The sequence below is a fragment of the Plodia interpunctella genome, chromosome 7, assembly GCF_027563975.2.
Source record: "Plodia interpunctella isolate USDA-ARS_2022_Savannah chromosome 7, ilPloInte3.2, whole genome shotgun sequence".
In the NCBI taxonomy this organism is placed as follows: domain Eukaryota; kingdom Metazoa; phylum Arthropoda; class Insecta; order Lepidoptera; family Pyralidae; genus Plodia; species Plodia interpunctella.
In genome coordinates this window covers 1389814-1417799 of record NC_071300.1, presented here as the reverse complement: position 1 = coordinate 1417799, position 27986 = coordinate 1389814, and the positions used below count along the sequence as shown (strand labels likewise).

General features: G+C 35.3%; 2 protein-coding genes and 2 long non-coding RNA genes across 5 annotated transcripts in view; 2 read left to right on the top strand and 2 right to left on the bottom strand.

Annotated features, from left to right (window-relative positions):
* Gdap2 overlaps nt 1–16810 on the bottom strand; it is a 71939-nt gene extending 55129 nt beyond the window's left edge. The window contains exon 1 of one of the 2 annotated variants that reach the window (XM_053747887.2): nt 16657–16810. The gene's annotated coding sequence lies outside the window, so the exon portion shown is untranslated. Of the gene's footprint in view, nt 1–8619; nt 8777–16656 lie in introns of those variants that run through there. The other variant, XM_053747886.1, reaches the window with a different exon arrangement.
* A 661-nt stretch (nt 16811–17471) lies between these two features.
* On the bottom strand, nt 17472–18677 carry LOC128671320 (uncharacterized). The gene is made up of 2 exons (XR_008404834.1): nt 18564–18677; nt 17472–17735 (listed from the first exon to the last, which is right to left on the bottom strand). It is a non-coding gene; the product is annotated as an uncharacterized LOC128671320 (long non-coding RNA).
* A 3942-nt stretch (nt 18678–22619) lies between these two features.
* On the top strand, nt 22620–25043 carry LOC128671266 (uncharacterized). The gene is made up of 3 exons (XR_010369939.1): nt 22620–22913; nt 23971–24087; nt 24734–25043. It is a non-coding gene; the product is annotated as an uncharacterized LOC128671266 (long non-coding RNA).
* Nucleotides 25044–25667: 624 nt separating this feature from the next.
* On the top strand, nt 25668–27427 carry LOC128671274 (uncharacterized). Its single transcript, XM_053747618.1, has 2 exons — nt 25668–25996; nt 26669–27427. The coding sequence occupies exons 1-2, from the start codon at nt 25769–25771 to the stop codon at nt 27347–27349; spliced, it is 909 nt and encodes a 302-aa protein (XP_053603593.1). The 5' UTR covers nt 25668–25768; the 3' UTR covers nt 27350–27427.
* The last annotated feature ends 559 nt before the right edge of the window (nt 27428–27986 follow it).

Below are 27986 nucleotides of genomic sequence, written 5' to 3'. Positions count from 1 at the left end.
CGTCGAATTTTTTTAATATACATTAATTTAATGTGACAGATCAGACCAGACCACGGTGACTGCAAAGTGGTGGTCCATGCAAAACAATGAACGAATTCAGCTTTAACGATTCCAATGCAGGTGACATCAATAAGCCTATACATATTGTGGAAAAAGTTATCTTGCAACAATTTAAATGAATCCATCAGACTAGGCCAATAAGGAAAGGAATATTATACATGGCGTGGGTTGGATTCGAGGTGAACAACAATCTCTTCACACAATTTATGACAAAACTGCAAGATTCTGCTTGATGTTACTTATTTTATTGGCATAAATAAATAATATTCTATGTTAATGTGTTGAGTATCCGTACTTTCATACTAATGTAATAAATTTGAAAATCTGTCTTTCTTATTGTCTGTCGGTCACTGTTTCACGGCTAAATCGCTAAAACGATTTTAATGAAATTTGGAAATTAAATTTTTTTAGAATAGATATAGATTAATGACCCGGGGTCAAATATAGGCGCCCGGGGTGGACCTTTGGGCAACAGTTAGTCTCGAGTAGTGCAATATTTTTTCCTGGACTTACATATAGTATAGTATTACATCTTAATCCGACCTTACAGGGAGAGAGAGTTCATGTTGGCCGTCGGGATGTAATATGAGACACATTCAATATGAGTATTAATTATTACGTATATTATGTCTGCCCAGTAACCACACAACGGAACTTGCCAAGTCGCAGAGGTCGTTGACATTTCGATCAGCTGGCCTGGGGTCAGAGACCCTGCATCGCGAGCTTTCTAGGATTGCATGTGACATAGTGGACGTATCAGATTTCGTGACCTGTTCCAATCAGACTAGACCTTCAATTGGTAGTACAGTCACTTGCATATCTTGTTACCCTCCACAAATGTTTACTGTGGTAATAGTGCCGCATTTTGGTAGATTGAATTTGGCACTGAAGAAGAAGAGCACTGTCCCGCATAGACAGGGGAGTGTACGTTCCCGCTTGATCAAGATTGAATATGGGTACAAAAATGTGTCTATGGGCATTTCTTTCTCTAACAGTACATCGAACATTAAAATCCGCAATAGTTTTTTGCAGGCTTTTTTGTGAGAACTTGTATCACATAGACCGGTCATTCCAGTCCCTACAACAACAACTTAACCGGACGGCGCCGCTTCAAGCGACCACCATAAGTACAGATGTTTGTACTGATTTTGACAGACATTAGCCGGGTCCTGACTGCGGATAGCATCGCGAGGCATAAATTGAAAGGTTATGTTTCGTCCGTGGACCAATTTTTGAGCAGTCCAATTGTCCTTTAACTCAGCTGCACGAGGAATTTGTCTCGTTTGGTCGTGCCTCCTCTGAGGCAATCACAAGCACACCCACTCCTCGTAAGACTTCTGGCTTAGTTAGGGCCTTCTTTTTTATGTGGTTAATCATTATAATGGCTAATTATTGCTTAATTTTAGCCGTCAGCTCTTTAAATCTAGTCTTATCCAGTGATGGCAGACCATCACTGGATAAGACTAGATTTTATTTAAACAACAGAGTTGTTAGACTGTTGTGACTTTCATCCTTTGAAGAACGTCTAATGTTTTTGAGCTGAGACATCTTGCTTCGGCACGACGATTTCTCTTTCCTTCGATTGATTTTTCTCTTCAATATAGTTTTATGGAGATGGTGCTGTGAGCTCCTCAGTTTGCGAATTATATAATTATGATCAATGTAAGTGACTTTTCTAAATTTGATGGTTCAAACAGGCTCCACCTTTTCGATCACGCGTCTAAGAACAACATTAGTAATAGTAATATATCTCTTTCTAGTTTCTATCAAAAGTAATTTTTTTTTAGGATATGTGTGCATGCAATTTGATTGTCAATTATTTACAACCAATTCTATTTTTGTAAACCCATTGTGTAGACCACAATGGGTTTATAGCACCCGTTTGATTCCAATTAATGTCATTACTGAATTAAGGATATCGTTTCGACTTCCCAAGGCTATCCTAGCTTAGATCTCCCAATAGAATAGCTAACAATTAGTGATCCAATCCCAGCTAATTCGACTTCTGACCATTGTTCCATTGCTAAGACAAAGAATAATCAATCTCGGATATTACCTACCATATTAATAAATCTTTTTGATTGATCATTATTTATTCCGTCATTTCAATGGAACATGCAATGTTGCATTGTTGCATTTTGCTAAAATTGTTGCAAGTTTTTGATTCATAGTTTTGGAATCTCACGACCAATTCGGTTAAATGTGATCTCTGTGTTTCGGGCTTGTCACTTTTATTATTTTGTAGGTACTACATAAGTGGTTATAAAATTAAAAATTTTTTGGTCAGTCCAAACAAATTAATTTTGGTTCTATCATAATAAATAGTATCAGCAATAATATTCATACCCAATGCACCATGAGTCTTTCCAATAATACCAAATATTGAAGCTCTGCAAATACACGTATATCTAAAAGTATGAATAAGTAATTAAGTATTAGTACATCAATATAAAAGGGCAAAGGTCAAGATGCTTGTTCAATCGTTGAATGGATGGTTTATTTAGACGTGACCTTGGCGTCAAACAAAGTGACGTCATCTTATAACTACAACACAACAAGTACAAAAATAAATTGACTGTACCCGCTGTGGTATTCTTGGAAATTGTGAATTACGTATTTTCAATAGAACTAAAGAGAAATATGATAAGTGCAATATATGTAGTCTGTCCTTAAAAACCTTAGATTAGAATGCAGAAAATGAAGTACATATTCGTATAAATCATTCACAACTGTAGCATCAACAGAAGCATGGTTTAATTATAACTATCGCTTTATCCTCAAAATTATGTCTTCTTCATATTTAAGAGCTATGCTCTTGTCGGTGGAGTATACGCCACGCCTGTCTATCCTCGGCTTTGCTTTTAAGGTCTCTATACGACACAACGCCTGCCTTCTGTTTTAGTTCCTCGGTCTCACTTCCTTTCACCTTTCCTTCAAAAATAGCTTTAGGTAAGGCGTTGTGTCATATCAAGTGGCCAATCGTTCTTCCCCTCCTATTGAGACAGACCCAAGAACATTTGTGACGCAATGTATTTTTTCCTCATACACGTCATCATACTTTCAAAGCAGCAAATACTATTCGCCAGGTATGGACAATATCAATTGACAAGTTTCCCAACCTTATGTCTTTATGTTTTTCCTTGAGTTACCTAGTCAATATGAATCGTGACTGAGTAATGACTCTATAGATAAAGAGAAGATAAATTCATGCTGCATATCTTTATTGCAATAGATTTTCCTTTGGATTGATTTACTGTAAAATTGATGTAAATTTTTGACTATATATTTGTGAACGAACACTCACCTACAGATGGAATTTTTGGTTTTAAAATTTTAGATTTCATTCCAACCAAGTGCAAAATTTCATAAACATCCAAACAGTACATTAGTTGTCCCATAAAATAGTAATATCATCCTCTCATTAGAACATTCTTACAAATTTTCTCTATTGTAAAATTGGTAGACTTCGAATTTTGTTACACAATCAGGTCTCCACTGAACAACCCTAGGTTGCTATGGTAGAGTACTTAATACAAGTACTCTACCATCTTTCCTTTCATAATTAGCTCGAGGACTCCGTGGCGTAGTGATTCGAGCACTCAACCTACGATTGTGGAGGTTAAACAACTTGCACAGTGGTAATTAGTTAGATGACCATGCAGTATCTAGAGCTCCAGCGAGTTTGAGAAGGCACGTTGTATGGTTGGTTCGATTTATAGTTTTAAACCCCACCAAAATGCGTGGACAATCTTCATGGCTCATGCCTTGTCCTTACCCATCGGTGCCCACTTATACAGAATGTCAGTTCCAGCAGTGGGTACATTATTTATCATAGAATTATATAAGGAAGGGGATAGATAAACCTGAGCATTAATTTAAATGGCTGATGATGAATTCAAGCCTTTGCCTGGCCTTTATTGACGTAACGTTCTTCAATTACGCAAAACAGAATCCCCATTAATCTGATCTGAACAGTTGTCTGGCTTCCGCGGTCAAGAGAAGCCGGACGGATTTGTCATATCCAATTGATGCACTGTGTATGTAGACCCAGTTGAGGTATTTGTTTATACGCTGAAATAATTTTTATCTTGAACTCTAACGGAACGTATTTTAGTTTGTTTGTTACTTCTTCACTTTTTATCTACTCAACCAAGCTTTATTTATTTTTGCTTAAGGACATTGGGTACCTATAATTGTACTGGAATCGATTCAAGTCGCCTAAAAGCAACAGATAAGATTTTCAAGACTACTATCATAGAACGATTGCAGTCATATACACCGTGATCGTGAAATGTTATCCTTTACCGGCATCAACTGTTTGTCTATAGAAATGAGCTTTTAACCGTGGATCCACCGCCGCCCTTTTTAAATCCTTAGCAAAAATTCACATTACAATTAGATATCGGAAGGTATTTAATAAATGGGACTACCAATAACATATTAATCAATTCAATTACAGCAGAATGTTGCCGATGTTAGACCGCACATAATGCTACAAAGAGGTGCATGGCTCACTGGGCTAGCACAAATGGGACTGATTCGCTGCACAAGTTGCACAAACTACACCTGTCTGTACTACTATTATTAATGTTCTTTGTAAGTATGCTTGTAATTATGAAATTCATAAAAATACAAGTAGTCCAATCATATTATAAGGACATATATAAAGGACTTGTATAGTGCGAGGAAGTAAACATATTCAAAACTCCACCGGTTCCAGAAAATTCTTAATTTTGGCTAAGAGAAAAGTGTTCTATTGCAGAACGAAAGTTAATGAAATTCTCTACAACTTTTATTCTATATAATTTTTCTCATTTCATCATTGGTAAAGTGCTTGCCTCTGAACCGAGAGGTTCCGGGTTTGATCCTCGGTCGGGTCATGACGGAAAATGATAATTTTCTGATTGGCCCGGGTCTTGGATGTTTATCTATTTATGTTTATGTTATAAAATATAGTATCGTAGAGTTAGTATCCCATAATACAAGTCTCGAACTTACTTTGGGACTAGCTCAATCTGTGTGATTTGTCCTAATATATTTATTTATTTTCATTTAACAATTTTTTACCTTTATGCTTCGGCAAAACTATAGTGATTTGTCGAGACATAGAGATACAACTCCATCTATATCTTCTATACTAATTTCTACTTCAATTTCTTGTATTTTTGTTTCTTTGTAAAACCTTTACCTATATTTTATAAAAAGTACATGTTTAAATGTAACGCAAATAAAAAATAAAAAAAAACAATGGCGGATTTGTCCCATGAATATGAACATGAACACTACATAATTTACATGAAAAATAATCTATGGTGAAAGTTCAAATTCACGAAGATCACGCGTTTCATAATTATTGTTCCATAAATGTGAGTAGAACTACTCACTTTTATGGATCAATAATTATCAAACACGTGATTAAGTATTTAGCATGATTATATCGATATTAATAACTAAAGGTGCAATGTGTTATCGGCCACTACACATAGATTGTGATCCTATTGATAGCTGTAACAGTGTGTATGTAACATATCTTTCTTATCGAGTGTGTTATTTACTAACACTGGTATCCGATTTTCTCAGATCTTTTCGCCTATAGGTATTCAAGATTACGGTCATCGACAGGTAATCTAGCCAACTGTGAAACCAAACTTATCGACGCGGAATTGGCTAGAGCTAGTGTTGTTTAAAATTTTTTGTATTTGTTAATTTCCCCCCAAAGTCAAAGCATTTATTCAAAAATACGATCTTCACGATAAATCTTAGATTATCCCACTTCACACCAATGTTATAAAGGCTGGTATTCAGGTCGCTGACATCCTGGATTAGTAGATAGGATAGGATTTAGTTAAGTCTGATATTTAATGACCCTTTAAAAAGTAGATGGCATTATTGTGCATAAAACGTTAGTACATATTTAAAAAAATAATTAAACGGTTAACACTGTTGCTGTAGTTAGTATACAATATTTCCCAAACCTACACTCAGTTATCAGATATGGATTCTTGGACCATTAGAAAACATCATTAAATATTTTGGGATTGTGTGAAACAAAATTTGATTTATATTTATTGGCTTAATGTCTGAATAAAATAAGCAACTTTAGTGACGACAAGACATTGTTTTCGCGGAGTTTATCATCATATGATAACATTAATGATGATGACCTACATACAAATTTGCATTATTAAAGTATTTGCATTATTATGCTACTCATGTTGACTGTAAATCATGAAAGATACAGAAACAACGCCTTACTTATTTCAACGCAGAACAATGTAGGAATAAAATAGAGTTTGTTTGTAAACTTTTTATTGTACAAAGGAAATATATGTAAAGAAAACAGCAAAAAAAGGATGGGTACAAAGGCGGACTTATCCCAGAATGGGATTTCTTCTAGTCATCCAAGTATTACATTTGAAAGGAAATTAATGCAAAAAGTATGGTAGCGTAAGATGAACGTGCAATGTGAAGAAAAACCGAAGTAAGTACACGAAAAACCAAGTAATATACAATAAATTTTTTAAACTTGTAAATGCACATCAATGTCTACAATGTAAAACAACGGAGCATAACGCGTTGTGTCGTCGGAACGGAGGATGACGCTGCAATTGGGTCGTGGCCTCAGAACCATGTTCCATTGGTCCGTGGTGCGAGGCAGCGTACCTTACTCAGGTATGTCTATTATATACTATCTTTTGGTGAAAAACCGCATGAAAATCCGTGCCGTCGTTTTTGAGTTTATCGCGAACAGACAGATGTATAGACAATCGCGGCAGAGGGTCTTGTTTTATAATATACAAGGCTAAGAATAGTTATATAGTATCTGGGGGCTTACTATGATCTCTTAACTCGATCCACTTTACGACCTAAACTGCATCGCAAATTCGTACCATCGAATTAATTTTTAGAATGAATGCGATACATTTTAGATGCCTAAATTGAACTGAGTTGTATTTAACCACCCTAATTCTAATTAGAATCGTTCTATAAAAGTTGATGGTAGGCCTGCAGGGGACTTACGATCATCTCTTAACGCGATCCACTTCGCGACCTAGACTGATCTGCATCGTAATTTCGTACCATCGAGTTAAATTTTAGTATGAATGAGTTTTAGGTTCCTAAATTGGACCGAGTTGCATTGGAATCGTTCCATAAATGTTAATGGGAGGCCTGCGACAATCCAGCATGTTGTGGGTCTGTCGTGGTCCGTTCGTTTTCTATAGGTTTTGAAACAGACGTGCGTTGACGTACATCGAGACTTCATACAATTTCTAGAACGTTTTACGTTGATCTATCGACGGATGTCAACGTGACGGAGGACGATGCAGCACAACTGAGCAATAGAACATGGGGACATGCTTTTCTCCACCCGCGTTCTGGAAGTTTGTTGTCTTCTAGTAAACACAGTTTTGACGTCAGTGAGAGATTTTACATTTGTTTAGAACTAGGAGCTAAGAGTTGCTAACTCAAAGTCACGTTTAGCAACTGATAGTCTCTACTGTATAGATGACTTATTGGTGGAATTTATGTTTTGAATCTAGTGACAAGATACTTTGTCAGTCTACCGGCTTTAGCACTAATACAGTCGAGGTGTTCTAAGAACAATGTTGTGACAAAAAACAATGTCGAGTTTTTTAGTGGACTCGATTCATTTAGTCTAATAGATCAATTCCTGAATATAATCCCATTTACTTTTGTCACTGACAGTCACAATAATATTAAGTATATACATGAATGCTTGGCGCTGGTGTTTATGGGAAGTTATTCATTATAATTCGAAACACGTGCTGAAATATAACGGAAACGGTATCATTGTGGTGTGATCGCACCTTTATGCATACAAAATTGGGTCCGGCCTTAGGTACTCTTAGACGAGGAAGACCAGTTAGTGTTCCATCAACGAATGGGAAAAAAAAACAAAACGTCAAGTATGTCTGTCCATACGATCGTTTGTCACAGTCATTTTATTCTGACACTAGTCAACACAGCTTGATCAGAACTTGTAGTTTGATAGATGTATTCTATGAGTCACTTTGCGATTATAAGCACAAAAATGAAGGGAAACTTCCCATATATGGAACTGAAAAAATATTGTTTTCATCAAACATTCACCCGCGGGATGTCAATAGAAATATATTTACAAAGCAGGTATGACGTAGCTAATAAAACCATTTAGATAAATAGGTCTTTAAAAAGCCACCTGAGGTTCCTCAAAAATTTTTTTTCCTCATAGCAAATTGTTTCAAACATAGTAAAATTCGGCTTTTATTTACAGGCAACATTTTTAACCGTTCATCATTGCTGCGTGAAAAATAGGGCAATTGTAAATCCAGTTAGATTATAATCTGACGTAATCTATTAGGTTAGTTTTGGAATATTTAATCTTCTACAACCGCAAGAATATTTATATTTTACATACAACGTAATCTTTTATAACATTACATGACTTTTATTTTGGTTAATACCAAAGCACCTTGAACAAGAGGTACCTGAACTTCACGGTCAAACCAATGGTCTAAAAAACAAGCAAAAAAAAAAGTTATCAAAACACAATTATACCGTCTGAGATATCCAGGATGACAAATTCACTGAACCTGCAGAAAGAGACCACTGAATCACTATTTCACTCGCACAGGAATTAAAAAGTTTATTGACACCGAACTAAGTTGTTACCAACAATAAAAAAAAAAACAAGCGAGGCGTCCGTTCTACACCACCACAGAATGATCACTGACGCATATTCACAGTCAAGATGCAAGCAAACATTGATACCTTTTTGTTTAAATAAAAATAAACCTTATCTGTTTGACAACAGAAACGATTTTCCGTCGTTCTGTAATTTGTGTAGGCTTAGATGCAGATTCCATGTTAAGCATTTGGTTTAAGCCTCTTTCAGTTACATTAGGTTGCAAACTGTGTTTGCAAAGTAAACTTTATTGGTTAAATGTATATATACAGCGCAGCTAACTGTTTGATATACAAATACACGTCTTTGTATCGTTGTAGCTTTACCTAGAAGCGAGAGAAAAGAGTTGGGCGGTTTGAAAAATTCAAATTTTCCCACTGGATATAAACTCGGATAAATTTACAATCTTCCCAAAAATCAAGAACGAAACCGAAGGTAAAAATCGGAGACATCCTTTTTTGCCTAGAGCAGTTCGTTTTAATACGATGATATCTTAAAAGCTTATAACTGATAGACAAATAAAACAGTTTCCCAAATACAATGAGAATATAAAATAAAATAAAATATAAAGAATCTGAAGATATCTCTAAGCACAGCCTCTAAGTAATTAACTATAGAGATACTAAAAAAAACCCTAAAATCAAACTCTTTTTGGGCCCAACATTGCGCACAACGTGGTCAGTTCCCATAAAGAGTGATTTTTGAGTTTTTTAGTATCTCTATATGACATTAATTAAACAAGTTAATGTTAGAAAGCTTGTCATTTCATCATAGTCATCAAAATTAACGATTTCCCTAAATTTTATAAACAGTAATAATGAAGCCATTAGTTAAACGCAGGCGGCACCAGCTGGATTAATTCCGTTTTGATGATAGCAATCAATAAACATCAAAAATAATTATTAACTAGTGTATTGATTAAGAAGAAACTAGTTATTTTACTTGTTATAGATGGGACCAATTCCCAAGAAGCGCGCTGTTCTTGGAATGTTAGAAAAGCTACTTCTGTCACTGAAAGAAAACGGCCAAGAAATAGAGAAATGTTTAGAGAAGTTCCAGGATTTTCATTAGAAGAAATTTCTGAGAGTAAAATGTCTCAGCAGCACATCACTAACCACTGAACCGAAGAAGTCGAAGTGTAGCGATGCACAACTAGTAAAAACATAATTTCGACAAACAAAGAATTTTATTGTTGTGTCTGATATGTTATCTTATCTTTCAAAAGATTTATATAATATATGTAATGTTTATTTTGTGTCTCGTAAATATTTAGTGAGAAGTTTCAACCTAAAACCAGATGTGATGAATGGCATTGGAATTGTTACTATGCACATAAATAGGGAGATTTTTCGAGATTAGGTACACACCTGATCACAAACGTGGTCAGTTCCCGTAATTTTTAGCCATGTAAGAGCATTAAACGATGGCTCATCTCCCAGGCGAGGAGATGAGCCATCGATTAATGCTATCCCGAGTGTCCAAACACCTGGTACTCGGACTTGATGGCACCTTCCGATGAAGCCATCGAAGTGGCTCGGCTCTGGCAAGAATATCTTTAGCACCCTATTGGGTGCTAAAGTAGCGTTGTAGATTTGTCATCGACACGCAGAGAAGAAGAAGCATTATTTACTCGCTTCAATCGATATTGGACAACGTAAAGAACCCAAAATACTGGCCGAAATCATAGAACAAAGACCAGCTGATTTACCTATTAGACCAAATGTGGTGGCTATACATGAGTCAGACAAACTCATTGTGGCATGAGTAGGATTCGATTCGACCTGGTACCTATCGATCACATGCGGACGGTCTTAACTACTTGACTACCACCGCTTCATATAACTATCATATGTCAACTTATGTTTCATTCAAGCGACTAAAAGTTGTATTTTGAACAGGCTCAAATATGAATGGTACTCCTAAATGCGCCAAGAACCGCCAATTGATTCACGTTGCATTTCACCTTCAATGAATGAAGTTGTGATCTAAAAATAGGACGACCGTGTGCTGCAGGGATTAAGCCTGAATGGTGCTGCCACCCCTTCCTGCAATATCCCCCTTCAATGCCTCCCCCTTTAAATAGGGCAGTGTGTCAGTTGTGACGTAGCTCTGACGTCACGGGCGCATCCTAACTGTATCTGGAACACTGGGACAACGTTTCTGGTTGTTGGGTGTTTGAATCTTAACATTTTAAAAATAAAGCTCACTTTTCTCCTATATTTTATAGTTGCTCGAGAGGTTTTAAAATCTGTTTGACATGTTTATTATTTTTAGATACATTTTTGACGGAGGGTTTTTGATGTGCTGAAGATAAGAAGCTGAATTTGTGTATATCTTTAGGGTGAATAATTACTACACAACGGCCCACATTAAAATTGTTAATTATATCAAGGGTCAGAACATCGAATACAGGTTTGTAACGTTACCATTTGGTATACAACCACGTCGGTTTCCCACGGGGGTAGACAGAAACTAAGGATTTTGATATACTTTGTTCGGCTTTTCTATAAGTGTTATTGATGCAAATACATCACCATCATCAGCCTACCTTTATTCCACTCTATGTGGAGTCGGTACAGCATGTCAGTCTCCTCCACTTCTCCCTGTCTGATAACCGATCTGTTACTTCTATTTAAGCCATATCCTGCCTAACGCACTCAATCCACCTCTTCTTCGGCCTGCTCCTATTTCTTTTCTTGTTCTTTTTATTGTTGCAAATACATTAGACACTTAATATTGGACTAAGAGGATGTTGGAAAACTTTGTTCGTACCTAGTTTGATGGATTTATATCATTACGCCAAGCAGTTTGCGGTCTCGATAATGGTGGTTCGCAGAGCTTTTCGACTGCTGCGGCCGCGCTGTCATTACGATCCGTCAATTTTCTTGAGGAAGGAATCCAATTTCCAAAATCAATCGATACTTCTATACTATTATTATAAAGATGTAAGCCTTTGTGAGTTTGTATGTTTGAGGCGAGTAATTTGAGAAACTACAGATCCGATTTAAACAATTATTTCACCATTAGAAAGGTAAATTATCCAAGATTAATTTACAACATTACAGATTAATTATTTTATAATTACTAATGCCTATCTTTGCTAAAGTATGACAAATTGTCATGACAGCGCGGCCGTCGCGGTCGAAACGCTCGGAGAATCACCCATAGAATTCATTTTGCTTCATTTCCTTCATATAGATATTAATTATAACGACTTTGCTCCAATGGCCATCGATACTCAAATCAAAGACAAACAGGAAAAGCGGTACTAATTACTTCTATTGTGTTACATTTAGATGTTCTTCAATACAGATTATTGCATAATCCATTGTCTGAAATTATGTCTCAATTTTCATATCGAAGATTGTAACACTGATATCAGTATCGAAAGAACGATTTGTATTTACGAGTATTGGCATTTGTATTAAGTCCCTTCTTCTTTACAGATCTTCCCCTTCATTAAAATAAAAATTATATATGACATACGTGTTAGCAACATAACACTCGATATGAAAGAGAAAAAGTATATTGTCTTATCTTTTTATTCCTTTGTCTTCTCACCACGACCCTTAGCCATGAGGAATACATAAGCTATGAGGAATTCTAGCCAAAAAACTTATTCTCTTTCATAGGATTTTAACGACAAGACCAGACCGCATCATACAAGAAGCTTCATTTCAAAAAAGAACATTTCAAAACGTCTCATTCCGAAACCTAAAAGAAAAATACGCCTTTTCCCATACTTCTAAAGTCAAGAGTGAAAGTATGGGTATGTTGGTTAGTCGAGGGTTCTTTCATAAAAGGTACTCAAAAGATGCTCGGATACATTCTAAGATGAGGGCGAAGCCTCGGTTAGTGAAGTGTTAGGGAGACTGCACAATGGCTTGCTAATTCTCGACGAAAATGCGAATTTTTGATAATACTGGAACTTTTTGTACTACCAGCAGGCGAACAGGTTATATGGTCCACTTAATGGTAAGTCGTCACCGCAGCCAGCACTATTAGGTGCCTTGTAAATTGTACTGCCTCATTCCCCTTCAACTCTTTCACCATTCAAACCGAAATAGAAAAATACAAATACTACTGTTTGGCAGCTGAAATTGATTATAGGAGGTACCCATATTATTTTTTCTTTCCTTGGTGGATAGAAGGCCAATATAATTGCATCTCTACACATAGTTGTGGCCAATCGACAATACTCTGCTTAGACTTTTTGTGCGTTGAGGTAAAATTCAAAATGAAAATCCCTAGTATCTGCCAACCCCCACATAGGAAACAAACATGTATTGTATGTCTGTTGTTGCAAAGTACACATTAAAATTAAGCATTGTATGGTCGGCTGCAAAAGTCACGTATAACTTTTAAATTTTATCACCTAGGAATAAGGTTCAAAAGTATGACCGCACTTTTGCAGTACGTTACAAGACTGCGATTTGTGTCTATGCAGAATTAAAATCAAGCTCAATGCTGTAGTCACTTTAACGCTGGCGTAAATAAGAATTCTTCATCAAAGATCTGGGTTACATGTCAGGTTGTACGCGTCGTTGTTGACAATGACGAAAATGGAGCAGTTTAGTTTGCGGTCAAAAGTGCAAAAGTCACTATGATCTCTTAACATCACTACTTCGTATTTCTCGTTCGTATGTTTATTTATTATTCATTGTTATTAAAACAAATTTTTTCCAGGTTTATAGTCTATGAAACCCGAGCCTGGTCGCTAGTTAAAAAATATATAAAATCAAAATCAAATCATTTATTCAGAAATTAGTACTTCACAGGCACTTTTTCACGTCATATTCTAAATTAAATGATATTTACCAAAGCTACAAACTACTAGCATTTCGGAACGACCATTGCTGAGAAGAAATGCCGAAAGAAACTTATACTAGCTTCTATACAATACTAGCGGCCCGTCCCGGCTTCTATAAAAAAAAAATATAAAAAAAATGGAAAAACAACATCAAAAAATCTTCTATAAAAATTGTAATAAATTATACACCTAAACCTTTCTCAGGAGTCACAATATCTATTAAAAATCGATACATAGTGTGATTCCCGTCGTCTCTTCCCGCTGTCTGTCCCTACGTATGCTTAGATCTTTAAAACTACGCAACGGATTTTGATGCGGGTTTCTTTAAATAGTCACCCATTACCAGTACCCAGTAGTTTACCATTATTCCTGAGGAAGGTTTACAAGTATAATTTACTAGATGCAACATCTATTATACTTGACCGCGGCTTCGCTCCCGTGGGAATTTCAAGACAAAATATAGCCTATAGCAATCTTTGATAATGTAACTTTTTAATGGTGAAAGAATTTTTGAAATCAGTAGTTTCGATGATTACCCTCCTCAAACATACAAACTCACAAATGATTACCTCTTTATAATAATAGTATAGATTATGGTTTTACCCGACCGATATATAAAACTTTGCCAACACTGTAAGGACTTATAATTGCATGTCTAGTGATCATAACAATTCACAATATCCTTTGTTCTACACAGAATCAATAAACGAAATGGTTCCGATGGTTTACCATTGTTTTAGTAATTGATAGTAATAGGCACTTGAATATAATATTACGATTTTAAAAGAAATTACACACCTATGTAAATAATTTATATAAACTTTGTCCTTTAATTTGAAAATAATGCTATATGCATTCCAACTTTTCTTGCCATTTCTTGTCAATTTAGTCGTGTAATCATTATCATAACGAGTGTGTTATTTAAACACTGGTAACAGATTTGATTCAAGTCGCCTAAAGCCACCTGACTTGACTGTACGACTTCTTACCGCCGTCTAGTGGCAACTAAACTGTCAACCAGTGTGCAAGTTTCCTCACGATGTTTTCCTTCACCGGATGCAAGTGGTGGTCTATGAAAACTTCTATATATGAGTCAAATTGGTATAAAAATCATATGGCACGAGAAGGATACGAATCTGAGACCTTTCGATCCACAGGCGGGCGTCTTAACCATTACACCACCACCGCTTCCATTTATTTAGTCATCTGACTAATGTAATTGAATGTGGATGGATGGAGAGGAAGAGAAAGATTGAAGAAAAGTTAGAAAGAGAGTATTAGGAGTTATACGAATGACATAAAAGTGATTTAACGTATAACAGGAAACAGACGTGGAAGGAAAAGACATTACGCATCGACCCCAATTAAAATGGCATTTGTTAAGGAGCATGGAATCATCTGGATTTTGCCCAGCAGTGGGTCTTATGTAGCTGGTAAAAAAACTTTCATTTCAGCGTGCATTGAACCGACGGTTGACCGATTTCTATATTGTGTACTTACATTGTTATGTTACTGATAAAAAGTTATACATAAATTTATATTTAAAAATATGGTAAGGCCTTATAATATATAATAATAGGGACCAACACTGTTTGAATGAGTTTCTTTCGGAATTTCTTCTCAGCAGTGGTCGTTCAGAAATTCTAGTAGTTTGCAGCTTTGGTAAACATAATTTAATTTAGAATATGAAGTGAAAAAGTGCCTGTGAAGGCCTAATTTCTGAATAAATGATTTGATTTTGATTTTGATTACAAATATTTCGTTAAATAAACATATTTATATTCTCCTATTCAATTGCAACTTCTTCAGCTGCACCGGGTGTCGTTCGACGTTATATGGTGAAAACAGCATAAAAAAGCATTATTTGCAGTAATTTTTTGATCTACCGAAATAAATGCAAATCTCTCTCTCATCTGCGCGTGTGCTGGTTTCGGAGCTGTGACGCAAATTCAAATCATTTATTCAGAAATTAGACCTTCACAGGCACTTTTTCTCGTAAATTTTTATATTTATAGTTATTTCTCACAAGCTACAAACTACTGGCATTTCGGAACGACCACTGCTGAGAAGAAATGCCGAAAGAAACTCATTTGAACAGTGTTGGTCCCTATCATGCCCGATTGGCTTACCGTTATTGTTTCTTACAATGTTTTTTTTTTTCTAATAATATATAAAAGTACATAATGTACATAGTCAAAAGGTATATCAAAACAGGTTATGATTGTGATCCGAGTGCTGATTATAATATATATATATATATATATATCGATGTGAAACACAATAAACTTACATGAAAATATATGAGAAACGAGATGACCAGTTCCCTCCGCCTCAAAGCCTAGGGTTCGCGTAAGAAATTCCGTAAAAATTTAAAGATCCGCTTACGATTTTATAACAGTCGTCAGCTGTGAGCCTCTTAGTCGTCTCGTACGACATCTACGGGAGGATATTGATTGGTCTTATTGTAGGTCGGAACCACACCACAAATAAATGCTAATGAGTCATTATTACAAATATGTTTAAGGGTTTTTAAACACAAAAGCTCCCACAGATACAGAAACAATATAAAACGCGTCTAATTCCTTACGGGGTAGATAGAGACAACGGTTGTGAAACACGAAGTTAACGTTTTTTATGTATATAGGTTGCTAGCAAGATGGCAAGAATCCCTAGTTTATAGCACTATCCCTTGATTGCCTTTTACACTCTGCACGGTGTAAGATCAATGTGTAAGAAGTATATTTAAATTACAAAAATATTGTTTATATAATGATACCATTAAGTCCGTTTGTGATTGTATTTGTGTATTGAACGTCACCTATGCTATTATTAATTGCAATAGTAATATTGCAATTGCCTAGTGAATTTTTTTATTTTCATTTCTATGTAATGATTATTCGTGTGTCTAATCTATACAGGAACAGGGGTGACTGATTCATCAACCTCCAGGTCGCCCAGCCTAATCCATATTAATTATAAGAGTACAGTATTATATTTGATCGGAACAATCGGCAGGTTGTATGACATTGGCCTTAGGAATACACAATCGATACCGTGGTAGGTACACACTATAACAGAGTAACTACAATTATATACTCACTCGTGGACAAAAGAAACAAGAAGAGAATGGACACTAACACTGAAACACTACAATAAAATTAAAAACAGAGATATTTCACTACAGAAATAGGAAAAACTACAACAAATAGTAACAAACTCAGCAACCGCCCATTTTGTTATGTTTCTGTCATTTTTTGTCACTAAATCAGTTTGTGTTGCCAGGTGAAAATATACGTCATCCGGCCGGAAAAGCGTTTTCCCATGTTTTTCCAATGGAGAAAAATTATAATCCTTTTTTTTAGAAATTTAACAAACGATTCTATATAGAGTTTTTATGATTAGAATTATGCACTATTAAAACGAATATATTTAACGAATATAATAATAAATACCAAAGCTAAGTAAAATTTAAGTTAATGTTTGTCGTGCTTACAATACTACTAACGCCCTCTCTGTATTTGTATAGAAAGCTATAGGTAACAATAATAGCAAAGAAAACGAGTTTTCCATTTGGAACCTCAACGTTTCATGTTTACGTGAAATCATCACAGATGTCGCCACAAGTATCAACTGCGTCTTACTTGTACATTTTATTATGCCGGCTCCACACTATTTTCGAAATCTAACACATGCCGACTCGAATGCGTGAACATTGCATAGTATGTAAACCAGCACGGCATTTCGCACGGCCTTTGGCATCCTTAGTCGTAAGGCAGCATATATCCTTCTTGACAACCTCAAGCCAGCCCTTTCTGAGTTCGCCCCTTTTGCCAGGCCGAGTGGGAACGACCAAGCATTTGTTTCCTACGCAACATGTCGGTCTAAAAGAAGCTAACTACCAAATAAAAAACAAAATTACCCATTAGGTTTTATAAATTTTCACGTATGTGATATTAGGGAAGAGGTACAATTTTTCGATGTCGAATCGTCTAGAGCAAATCGCGTCGTACTGCTCATAGATCAGCTTTGCTCCTAAAAAGGACACCATGAACAGCAGAGCTAGAACAAGGGCGCAGATAGTCGGGCATAGGATAGCACCTATCTTGCTCACTCTTGGCTGCTGTACGGAACCCGTCTCAGAGTCTGACGAGCTGTGCTTCTCGGAACCCTTAGACATTACTGCAAAAGATTTTTACAACATTACATTTAATTTGCCGCAAGATCGTTGTCGTCACAGATATGTTGTTTGCTCAATACGTGACAAAAAAAAATCATGTCATTTTGAGGAGTTTATGTATTCCCTCGTTGGGAGCCAATACTGAGTGCAATATAAGATCATACTTATATAAAAAATTAATTGTAATGGAAACTGAAGTGACGTGGAGATTTTCAAACCTGTACGACAAGCGAGTGTGAAATTTAACTTGCAAGATTCGATTACAAGCAAACAAATCGCGACAAGCGCAAACAAACGTTTTTTTTTTTTCTACGTTATTTGTATCATATGATTTTTTTACGATTAGGAAAAACTAGCAATGCAGGTACGTCGAAACCGTCACATTTGGTGAACTTTCGCCGCCGAGCCGGCATTAAGATTTCTGGATCCATCAGGTCATAAACATTTTTGAGCAAAACGCAAAACGAGGTGGTGAATTCTTCATATATAATATAGTTGACTGGTAGAGAATGGCGTTAAGCCATTTGCACAAACATTTTGTAATTTTGTGCAATAAAGTTTTGAAATAAATAAAAATAAATATTGCGAGAACTTTTTCTATAGTTTCAGATTCTTTTTGCTTTTTTCTGTTTTCACACAAAGTTTTTACCTCCATTGACACCCTTATGGTATGATTTAACCTCTTTAATTTATGTTTGACCTCGGGTTTTTAGCCATTTCTGTATCAAATTTTATCACAATCGGCTTAGCTGTAAAAGTGTAACTGATACTTGGTTTGTGACCGATATTTTTGATGAATTCATAGTATCCAGAAATCGTATTGTACTTACTTAAATTTATGCAAAATAATTGCGTAGTAATATTATAGGTAAATTGTTTAAAAATGTGCTCTATTGCGGATGACTAAAACTATAGGGTGAACGTCATCGTGATGACAGACTGACAGACTGTAGTGATAATATACTCTTTTCTGTGCTTTCGACATAGACAAAGAAAATGAAAGACGGTGAGTTTGTTGGCAGAGTGGCGCAGTTGAGTCGTGCTGGGCCCATAACCTCTTATAGTGAAATTAAGAATAGTGGAAAAGATTTAATAACACATTGATTAAACGCAGGGCGACATCACCTAGTTTATTCCATTTTGATAATAGCAATCAATAAACATCAATAACTTAGATATGATAAACTGACACTGTGTCAAGCAGAGGTGTCAAGTGACAAGTCAGAAAAATATAAACATGTTGTCGTGCAGCTAATTGCTTGAAATCAATTTCAATAGAGCTAGCTAGCGAAGCCAATGCGCAGATATTAGAACATTACATAATGTTCTAATTATCTGTGGCCAAATGCGATAAGATATTTTCATACAACTTCACGTCCCATCTCATACAAAACATAGCGGATTGGGCAATATGATACCAGGCACGCAATGAGCGACAAATTGTATTAGTTCTCCGTCCCGTTTCTTCTAATGCATTTCTAAAAACACGACGAAGCCTGTAGCATATATATATATATATGTATATATATGAGTATATATATATTTTTTCCTTTCATCAGCGCTTGATCAGTACTTATATGTTATATTACTGATATACATAAATTTACATTTAAAAAATGGTAAGCCCTTCTGGCATGATAGGGACCAACACTGTTTGAATGAGTTTCTTTCGGCATTTCTTCTCAGCAGTGGTCGTTCCGAAATGCTAGTAGTTTGTAGCTTTGGTAAACATCATTTAATTTAGAATATGACGTGAAAAAGTGCCTGTGAAGGCCTAATTTCTGAATAAATGATTTGATTTTGATTTTGATTGCATTCTCTGTCATCAGAAAGCGGTGCGCGTCGTTGCTGCCCCGCTTGCGGTTCAGCTCCAACATCATCCTCAACGCGCTGGTTGATCGATGAGAGTCCCCAATGCTGACGCACTGGATCCGCTTGCATACAGTGATGTAAGCGTACATCTGTGTCTCAGCATAGAATAGATGCAATTAATTTTAATTTGACTTGTTATTTATCTTATGTTATTTATAACTCGCATATGGATTTAAATCTGAAATAAATGATTATTATTATATTTCTGTCTATTTTTCCACGGCTCTCTATTTGTCTTACTTTATGGTCAGACTATTGTGATGACAGATAATGATTCTACATCTATGCCCAAGCCAACTTCAAGACAATATTAGAACTTAACGATTATTAAGATTAATATATAAAGATTAATAGTTGATCAAGATGAGGACGCCTCTATTTGTGTTGGCCACGATATTCCTGATAGTTGTTACATTCGAGGTGGTGTCGTACTTGAATTCTCTTATAGGTCCTAGTATACTGGAGTTCAGACAGAATGCCGAATTGGTAAAAAAACATTTGGAAGATCTTGACAAAGTGGAAATGAAGGATACATTGTTTCAGTAAGTAAGTATGTTCGTCGTAGACGGTTGACTATTTCCCGACCTAGAATATGTGTTACGAGGCAACTGGGATGTGAAGCCTTGACAGTTGTCAGCATTCCCAATAAGGGTTGGCGTCAAGAAACTGGCAAAATCATCGTTTTGGCGAACGATGGAGCCACGAAATTAAAAAATAAATAAATAAATGAAGTGTTCGCGTAAAAATAAATCTTTATATTTTGAAGATTCGGTTGTGATTTTCCGACCGACCGCCTGTGATATCAACACTCATTTTTAATATACAATCATGTACTTAGAATAAACATTCGGTATAATAAAAAAAGAAAAATATCTAGGTCGAAATGGTAAAAATAATAAGACAGGCCCAAATCCATGTAAAAATAAACCAAATTGATACATTTCTCGAAAATGGTAAATACTAAAAATTCAGGCTTCCTGTTTTATTCACAACAAAGTTATTGGGGTTCGAAATTGGCCTGAATTGCTTCGAAAAAAGAATGGTACGGTCGTGGGCCACTGCCGTGCCCCCAGAAACGTTTGGGCACTTTAATGGGGGTAAAAATTGGTTACCGTAACTAACACCCGGTTGAATTACCATTAAAATTGAATATTACAAACTGATGCAGTGTATAATAAATCCATGAGTATAATAATACTTTTTGAGCCCATACTGTGAGTGGAGAGAGATTCCCAATAAATTTTATTATTTATAATTTTAATTCTTAGCCAAACTATTTTTTGGGCCATTGCAGATATTATGGCAAATTCGAAGAAATGTACATCGACGAAGTGTATGATTAGTATGAAATAATATTATATAGAATCAAATACGTCTCTACGTTTACGTGCACAAAATGAAAATTGATTACTTTTTGAGAATATCTCAATAAAACCACCGTGGAAGATAGATTCATCTTTTATCTCAACAATTATATTTTACAAAATTACAAAAAGTTTTACATATTATATTTTTATATGTTTTATAATAATTTCAATAATATACACATTATATTAAATTTCTTTATTATTTTAATTGTTCATTGTCCTAATATATTTATTTATTATTCCGGCTTATCTATCCTTAATATCGCCAAATAACACGATACATTTCAACCAAAACAAATCCCTCCAAATGGAGAAATCATAGTACTAGGTGCACAAAATGGCTTCGCTCCCGTGGGAATTTCGGGATAAAAAGTGCCCTATGTGTTATTCCAGGCTGTATTCAACCCGCGTGCCCAATTTCATAACAATCTGTACAATAGATTTTGCGTGAAAGAGTAACAAATATATCTAAATACACACGTAATTATATCTTTTTATAATATTAGTGGGATTATAGATATAGTAACACCTTATTAAATAAAATAAATTTACTGCAACAGCTAGTTATTTAAACATCTAAACCATTATGAAGGTTAATTTTTATTTGTTTCAGTGAATTTGATGAATTTGATGAAGTTCCATATTATTAAAGCAGCTTTTAGCAGCTACTAGTTAGCTTTTTAAGGAAGAAAACGAACTGGTAGATAATTAAGTGAAGAATAATTCTAGGAGAATACGAAACGATCAATGAAAGATTTGTTTTTTTTTTTTTTAAATAAATCATCATTATTAATATTGTGTCTGTTTATTTCTCACGTCACTTTTCACTTGTAGGCATTTATTTTTGTACTTCAAATTCAAATTCGAAATTATTTAAGTTAGCATGATATACATCACTATGAAATTTAAATATGTGTTAAGTTTTGTAAAAATGTAGAATTATATTTAGATACTTGCATACGTGGAAGTTTTTATGAAACTTCATTATTTTTGAAGTGAGGTATATGAAATTATAATTTATATTACAGTTTAGTAAAGTATTGGACGGGACATGTCGTGGAAAATGCAACAGGGCACACTGCGAGAAACGGAATGGGACACGTTGCGGGAAGCAGGACGAGACATGTAAAGGGAAACGGGAAATTTAAAGGATATAATCTAGTCCCGTAGAATACGCGATATTCATTCTTCGCTTTCAAAATAATTACTTCCAATTATATTTTAGACTTTGTCTATCGCCTGTAGTCTATGTCGAGACCCCGCCACAGACGGTCACTTGGGAGGAGGAGGGGGTAAAAAGTTGTAAAAAATGGCTCACGTGGTACGTGGATACATTCTATTATCGATACAAATATCACAGAATATTAAATAAGTTCTTATATTTGCGAAGCTAGCATAGATATAAGAACATTACACAAAGATTTAGAAAGGGGCCACGGGATATTACATATAATGTTCTTCTAATCTGTGGATGCTAGTTATTACCATTGAATTAGAACAGTACTATGAACTAATAAGTACTTATTGAACAGTATCTACTAATTCCATTGTTATTACCCATATGGACACTACTAACACCCGCCATTTATCTCAAAACATTAAAAACTATTTCAAGAACAATAAAAAACAAATTTGACTGGAGTAATTCTTGACACGTTTCTTAACATTTGATACCCTATATTCTTTCGTACACGTTTAAGCTTGAATCAATTATCCACTATGCCGAAATTGATGACCTCCGTTGTAGTATTCTCGGCTATTGCAATGACTTTGTTCTTCATTTTGTCCGTACGTGTAACTCATCTTATAGCGTCGCTAACTTCTAAGGGCAATGACACAGATGGAGGTAATAGCACCAATGCATCAGAACCGGCACCCGAGGAACCAGAGGAGCCTGGGAGGAAACTCAAACGTCACCCCGGTCTTTACAATGAAGGCAGAGTAAGTAATTGTTGCTATCTCAAAACCAAAATCAAATCATTATTCAGAAATTAGGCCTACACAGGTACTTTTTCACGTCATATTATAAATTAAATGATGTTTACCAAAGCTACAAACTACTAGCATTTCGGAACTACCACTGCTGAGAAGAAATGCCGAAAGATACTCATTCAAACAGTGTTGATCCCTATTATGCCAGAAGGGCTTACCATTTTTTAAATATAAATTTATGTATAATTTTTTATCAGTAATATAACAATGTAAGTACACAATAAAGTACATGGTCAAAAGGTATACTGAAACATATTATGATTGTGATCAAGTGCTGATGAAAGGAAAAAGTAAAAATTGAATATATATATATATATATATATATATCCCCGGCAGCACCCGTTCACGAGTTGACGCGTGAGTCAGCCAGCTCATGGACTTCAGATAATATTGTTTGCTTCTATTTTAGGATGTATGCACAAAGACACTACGACTTGACATTCTAAACTAAGCAGACATACTTAGTAACTAGACTATTGATGTTAAAGACAATTAATCTTGATGAAGTAGAGAAAGAGAGAGAGAAGTTATGAAGAAGTCTTTCTTGAAGTAGACGGCAGCTAGTCAAAGTCATAATTGACCAGACAAGATACGAAAATTGTTAAAAATATGCAATTATAATACCTATATAAATGAATCAATCTTTACAAATTTCAGCTTGAATTTATATATATTTTTTTTATATTATAGGTTAATTCATTACTAGAGCTAAAACTTTAGTTCATTTCCTGTCGATGACGTCTTAAGGTTATGATAGTGTGGGGCGTTTTTACAAGTCCAAATATTCTCCAAAAATATGCATTGTTTTTCGTTATACCTTGAAATTGTTTATTTTACTGATGATTAAACTTGAGACAATTAGAGACACTACAATTGTTGAGATGTTGGTCATAATATCCTTGTAAGCACCGATTGTAAATCAGGAAAAAAACATGTCAACGTGTTACCTTCAATCTAACAGCTTCTCTAACTCTAATCTTTAAGGTTAATTGTGTATTTCTTTCAGATTAAATATGTGACATTGCCGGTGAAATCAGTAAATAATCGTAAAGTCAGAAAAGGGGTATTGGCCACTAAATCATACAGGAATGCAAATCATTCTAGTCTGGATCGTCAAGGCAGGGTAAATATACACACAGGGTATTTCTTATTTACTTCACAAATTTTCTCAATATGCTCAGGGCATATTTGAAGCGGTGGCGGTGATGGTGTATGGTTAAGACGTCCGTCTGTGAGTCGAAAGTTGCCGTGAAGGAAAACAACCTGCACACTGGTCTTGATTATTAACTTGTGTGCAAAATGGAGAAGGCAATGGTGTTTCATTCCACGTAACGAGCACGACCCTCAGCCATGAGGCAATACGACTATGAAGGACATAAAAGGCTCAGGGCATAAAAAACGACTTCGAAAATAAATTAATATGATGAACGTGAAATTTCGACTATGCTGGATTTCAGCTGATCCGCTGATCAGCCAAATTGTATGGTCAAACAATTTTTTAAGGGGTGGTGTTTTCTTTTTTAAGTGTGCAAGTATAAAACGCCTGAATCACTTTTGCATCTTACGTTGGGCAGCGTCGAAGAGTCTATTCACTTATCATTTATGTGCCTATTCATTACTACATGTTGGATAATTCACAACTGATATTGGTTGATAACTTAATTATAATTCAGTTTTTAAACAATAATGAAACATGGATTACTTCTATTCACTTAGTCTTTTCGATTTATACATTTGAAATTGATGTTAATTGTGTATTTATTTTCCAGGGTGATTACGTGAAAATTAACGAAACAATAAATATTAACCGAGCAATGGCTACCAGTACACCTGTTAAAACTTTCAAATCAGATAATATAAAAGGAACAAACACTAGTATATCACTAACTGAACCCGTTACGATTACAACCACTGGTCCTATTAAACCCATTCCTTCTAGTATTATTTAATCAATTGGAAGAAGCCGAAAGAAGAATACCTATATTACAATAAAAGTACTGATCTAGGATCTAAAGCAGTATTGGAAGAAAATTATGAAATTAAAGTATGAATTGAAATGTGATACATTTATTTAGATAATTTCTAATATACATTATTTTGTAATAAAATAATCTTGTTTTCATTAGATTGCGATAGCTCAGTCAATTAAGCTCACTAAACAGGGGTAATCACAGGTAATGTTACTGAAGAGCTAAAAATTGTACGGATGTTGAATTTAGTACAGAGCATTCTGCAACCTAGGTACCTGGACCGCCGCCGACTTCCACTCAAGCAGTAGGTAGCACGTCCCTTATCACGACTATGTTGGAATCATGTTGTATCCGTGATCCTACCTCATACCGATTGGAAGTTTGTAGAACTATCTATTCTATACGCTGTCTCGTATGTAATGAAAAAAAATGTATGTATGGAGAGCCCTCTTATTGTAGAACAATAGGACGAGTAACAGTTCTTGTGGTCCCGTCGATGGGATAAAATCATCGAAACACGAGGAAACTGCTCATTTTTGTATGAATATCTTATATAGATATAGTGGTTCACTTAATAGGTACATTTAAACACCTATAATTAACGAAATTTAGTTTTTGAGTTTATATAAATAAATTAAGTTATTATCTTTTCGATGAGTCTGCGAATTTTCAATTCGATTTAAATTATTGATACTTCGTACTGCAGCTTGTTTGCGTCAATATGTCACAGTGTCTGACGGTGACTGTAATTTTTAGAATTCGTGACAGAAGCCCTAATAGTATCCAAAATATTTTTGTAAGCTTTTATTTGTAAGTTATTACTTTATTTTAATAATGGGCAAAGGAATATTGATAGTTGTAGCGTGTTGTGGTATCCTTGTGGGTTTGTTCTGTACGTTCTCATACCTTATGACTACGGTCAATCCTGAACCCCTTGTGTATAGTTTGACGGACGCCTTAAATAGTGGAGTATCAGCAAATGATACGGATGCAATTGCAAAATCAATGGTAAACGGCACCATGCTCAGAGATCTATATGAGGACGAAAAATCCAGAGGCGAAGTAAGTTTAGATCAATTACAAATAGATTAGTAAGAGATTGCCTAGTAATAAGCCCGTCATCATTACATATACTACTATTAACAAATAAATAAACATATTAGGACAAATCACACAGATTGAGCTAGCCCCAAAGTAAGTTCGATACTTGTGTTATGGGATACTAACTCAACGATACTATATTTTATAACAAATACATATATAGATAAACATCCAAGACTCGGGCCAATCAGAAAAAGATCATTTTCCATCATGACCCGACCGGGGATCGAACCCGGGACCTCTCGGTTCAGTGGCAAGAACTTTACCACTGCGCCACCGAGGTCGTCAAACAAATGGTTGTTAATTGACGTCCTCGGAGAAAAGGCTGTTGTAAAGTTTGTTACGCCGCTTCTTCTTCACCCGCGAAGACATGGAAGTCTGCGTTAAACTTAGTTTTTAGTACACTTTTGACGTCAATAATGGATGTATCTATATCATTCTGTTGAATAAAATAATTTTCAATTAGAATTTGTAAATATTGTTGCATTATTTTGTACTGTTGTTGATTTAATGAGCAATAAAGATATTTAGTATTTGTATCAATGAGTTCGCTTATGTTTATGTTTCAAAAAAGTGTAGTTACATCATCATTATAAGCTTCAGTAGATATGTTAAAGAGGGTTTCTTTTGCAGGTGACATATTTAAAAGACTTCTTATCAAAGCAAATTGGAGCTTTACGATATGGCATGGAGAAAGTTGATCTCACGCTTAAAAATGACAAGCCTCCTAAAAAGGCAGAAACCACTCATTTCTTCTTCAAACGCCCACGACCGCAAACCATCGAACCAGTAAATACTAAACCCAATACAAGCAACAATATCGCAGTACCATTATTGAAAAAGGAGAGAGAAGAAAGAGAAAGGAGATCGGTAGATGAGCTTGAACCACATACAGGAGCTATAGTTTTGAAAATAGCCGATAATACTGGACGCATGATTACAATAATAGTTGAATCTGATGCATTTGAATATTCTAATGTTGTAAAAGAAAGTAAAGAAAAATATAACAAAACAAATAATCCAAACAGAAAAACTGATAAAGAAATAATTCAGAAAAGAAACACTGTTATTGAGATTTTTAATAATTCATTGAATATGGATACGAGTGGCCAGTCTTCGTTGTTTTTAGATTTATCTAGTAAAAATGAAGTTATGTTGAAAATTAATAAAAGGGCACTAGGCATCATGAGGAATGGGTCTTCCACGCGAGATACGATTCTTCAGACATTAAAAAATGATAAATTGGTGCTTTATGGTGTAGCAAACAGTACAGCAATATCCACTCATCCACCCAGAAATAAATTGAGTGTTTAAGTCAAACAAATGCACTTATTAAAATGTCATTGAAACAAAGAAACCAAGTTTGAGTTTAGTAAATATAGGTCAGTTCAATCCTTTTTTTCGGTTTAACAAAATACAAGATTTTCCCCTATTTCCTTTTACGTCTTCAAAGAAAATTTTGCCTTAACGCACATTATTTTTATACACTACTAGCGGCACGTCCCGGCTTCGCTCGGGTAAAAACATAATAAATTACACATCATATGAAAATCTCTGATTTTATCTCGAACACACAGACAGACGCGGCAGCGGACTTTGTATCATAATATTTAAGGATTTCTCAAAGCTACAAACTACTAGCCAAAACCGTGCGTGGCGTAGAAGAGTAAATAGAAAAATTGATCTAGAGCTCTACTGATTGACGGCCGGGAGGAAGTAACGCCGGGACAACGCAAAGATGACAAAGAGAGAGAGAGAGAAAACGAAAGAGAACGAGAGTTTATAGGAAGCAAAACCGGGCACACGATGACGGCTAAAATATATTAACGTTCTGTCTCGTTCTTTATCGCGTATTATCTTTATAAGAGAAACGAAAGATATGACAATGTCTATAGTGTTCTCTGTCTAAGTACGCAGAAACTAGTGACCGACAAGGTCGTCCAAGGCAAGC